The 2,971-nt window shown below is 43.8% G+C and overlaps 1 protein-coding gene across 1 annotated transcript; it reads left to right on the top strand.

The window, feature by feature from the left end:
* Positions 1-428: 428 nt before the first annotated feature.
* Positions 429-2,362, top strand: LOC131235389 (pentatricopeptide repeat-containing protein At5g48910-like). The gene has a single exon (XM_058232550.1). It carries the CDS (start codon positions 518-520, stop codon positions 2,168-2,170), a length of 1,653 nt encoding a protein of 550 aa, XP_058088533.1. The 5' UTR covers positions 429-517; the 3' UTR covers positions 2,171-2,362.
* Positions 2,363-2,971: the final 609 nt, after the last annotated feature.

The raw sequence follows: 2,971 nt of genomic DNA, 5'->3' as shown, positions 1-2,971 counted from the left end.
TCCACTTGAGCTTTGGATAAGCTTCAATTCTGGTCTCATCTCCTAAAATGAGCTTTTGAAATGGATGGACGGCGTGGATGAGACACATTCATCACGGTGGACCTCACGGAGTTAATTCAGTGCGCAGTCCGCTGCCCTCATGCACCATGGGAAAACCGTTTGTACCGTAAAACTTTCCCCGTATTTGAATTCAAACAGAGAACCCCCAACGTCCGAATTTCCAAGCCCGCGATGTCTGCCATTCCCGCCATTCCATCACTCACCGGAAGCCCAACCCTCTCACTGCTAGAAAAATGCAAAACCATGCCGGAATTGCGTCAGATCCACGGCCACACGATCAAAACCGGCCTCGTATGTCAGACCCTCGCCGTCAGCCGTCTTGTCGCCATCTGCTCTCTCTCCGGCATCTGTGGCGGCCTCGAGAATCCAAGATCCCAATCCCTTCATCTTCTTCTCTCTAATCAAAGCCTTCGCGGACAGCCGAAACCCAGAATTCTCATTGATCTTTTATGCCCAAATGCTGCATCATTTGGAAAATCTCCGCGGGGTTGAATTCTCGCTACCGTCTGTGCTCAAAGCTTGTGGTAAGATCTCGGCCTTCGAAGAAGGCCGGCAACTACATGGGCAGATCTTGAAAACCCAATTCCTGTTAGATCCATTTGTGTCGAATTCGGTGCTCCGGATGTATCTGGAATTGGGTGAGGTAGGAATTGCAAGGTGGGTATTTGACAAAATGCCTGATAGAGATGTATTTTCTTGGAACTCGATTATTTCAGGTTGTTTTAAGGCTGGGGAAGTTGAGTCCGCTCGCAAGATGTTTGATGAAATTCCTGAGAGGGACATGGTCACGTGGAATTCAATGATTGATGGGTATATGAAATGCGGGGAATGGAAGCTTGCGAGGGATATTTTTGATGAAATGGGTCAGAGAGACATAGTTTCTTGGACGGCCGTGATTTCAGGCTACGTGCTTAATGGTCGTCCCAAGGATGCATTAGAGCTCTTCAAGAAGATGTTAGATTTGAGATTTCAGCCTGATGTTGCTTCCATTGTTAGTGTTCTTTCAGCCATCGCTGACTTGGGATTTGTTGAAGAAGGCAAGTGGGTGCATGCTTTTGTTCGTAGAAACAAGATTAGATTAAGCTCTGGGGTTCTTGGATCGGCTCTCATCGACATGTACGCAAAGTGCGGGTACATCGAAAATGCTTACCATGTCTTCAAAAGTGTCATGCATAGAAGAAGCATAGGGGATTGGAATTCAATGATTTCAGGCCTTGCAGTTCATGGGCTTGATCAAGAAGCCTTGGCAATCTTCCATGAGATGGAGACTAGAGAAATTGTGCCGAATGAGATCACTTTCTTAGGAGTCTTGACTGCCTGTAGCCATGGAGGGTTGGTGCAAGAGGGGCAGTTTTATTTCAAGCTCATGCAAGGAAGATATCAAATGGTGCCAAGGATACAACACTATGGGTGTTTGATTGATCTTCTTGGTCGAGCCGGGCATGTTGAGGAGGCAGACCAAGTAATAAAGGAGATGCCCATAGCCCCTGATCTCTTGGTATGGAAAGCTATGCTTAGTGCATGTCTAAAGCATGGCCAAGTCACAATTGGTGAATGCGCCGGCATGCATGCAATCGAGTTAGCCCCACACGATTCGGGCACTTACATTCTCTTGTCGAACATCTATGCCAAGGCTGGGAGGTGGGCTGATGTCACTAGGATTAGATCGATGATGAAGGAGAGTGGAGTCAGGAAGGTCCCAGGGAGCAGTAGGATTGTCGTCGATGGGGATATTCATGAATTTCTTGCAGGGAAGGAGATCAATTTAAGGTATAGATACATGGTTCTATCTAAGCTAGAGGAGATGATGTGTCGATTGAAGATGGAAGGCTATGAACCTGATTTAACCCAAGTTCTTGTTGATGTTGAGGAAGAGGAAAAGGAAGGGTTGCTTAGTCTCCATAGTGAGAAGCTAGCAATTTCATTCGGACTTATAAACATCAACAAAGGGCAGCCCATTCATGTTGTGAAAAACCTCAGGGTATGTTGTGATTGCCATTCCTTCTGCAAGACAGCGTCGAAGGTTTATAACCGCACGATCATTCTTAGGGACCAAAGTCGATTCCACCATTTCAAGAAGGGTTTGTGTTCATGCAATGATTACTGGTGACCACATATAACTTGTGTGTTTAGATGTACTTTACAAATCCCATCTCATATTGCTCTGCAAAATAGGCACAAAGGGCCTGTTTGGTTTGATGTAATTATGTATTTTCATGTAATTTCTCTCAAAGCAGCATTAAATGCATACATCAAACCACACCAAATGTGTTTGAAAGTGAAGAGGAATTAGGTCAGATCAATTTTCATTATAATTCAAAGCCAAAACTTGGTGGCCATGTCATGATATATATGTTATATCCACACCATCCATTCATTAGTACAGATCATTTTAGGATATAGGCCCAAAAATGAAGTAGATTCAAGATCAAGCGAACCACACTACATAAAATAGTGGAGATTGAATGCTAACCATTTAAATGTTCTTCCCGTGGTGTGTTCCACTTGAGCTTTGGATCTTCTCATTTTTTTTGAGGCATACCCTAAAATGATCTGGCCAAATGAATGGACGGTGTGGATAAAACACATACATCATGGTGGGACCCACAAAGTCCATCTTATTTTCTGTACCTAAAAGTAGTTGCTGTCAATGTTATACAACATCCCTTCTCCATCTCAAATTCCTCTGGTATGCAATTAATGATAAAAAGGGTGTAAAATACATTCCAATTCCTATCAAACGCATCCAACCAAACAAGCACTAAAATGCCAACTAGACAAAAACCAGTCTGATTTTTGCCAAGTTGACTGAAAATGCAATCTTGAAATCCAACTTCTTTTAAACCCTCTTTTGAGGAAGTGCATCCAAACGGGCCCTAACAGTAGCTCGGTAAAGGGTTTTCTTAGTAGA

The sequence above is a fragment of the Magnolia sinica genome, chromosome 19 (genome assembly GCF_029962835.1).
Source record: "Magnolia sinica isolate HGM2019 chromosome 19, MsV1, whole genome shotgun sequence".
Taxonomy (NCBI): domain Eukaryota; kingdom Viridiplantae; phylum Streptophyta; class Magnoliopsida; order Magnoliales; family Magnoliaceae; genus Magnolia; species Magnolia sinica.
The sequence above is the reverse complement of the archived record's forward strand: the minus strand, read 5'-3'. Positions and strand labels throughout refer to the sequence as shown.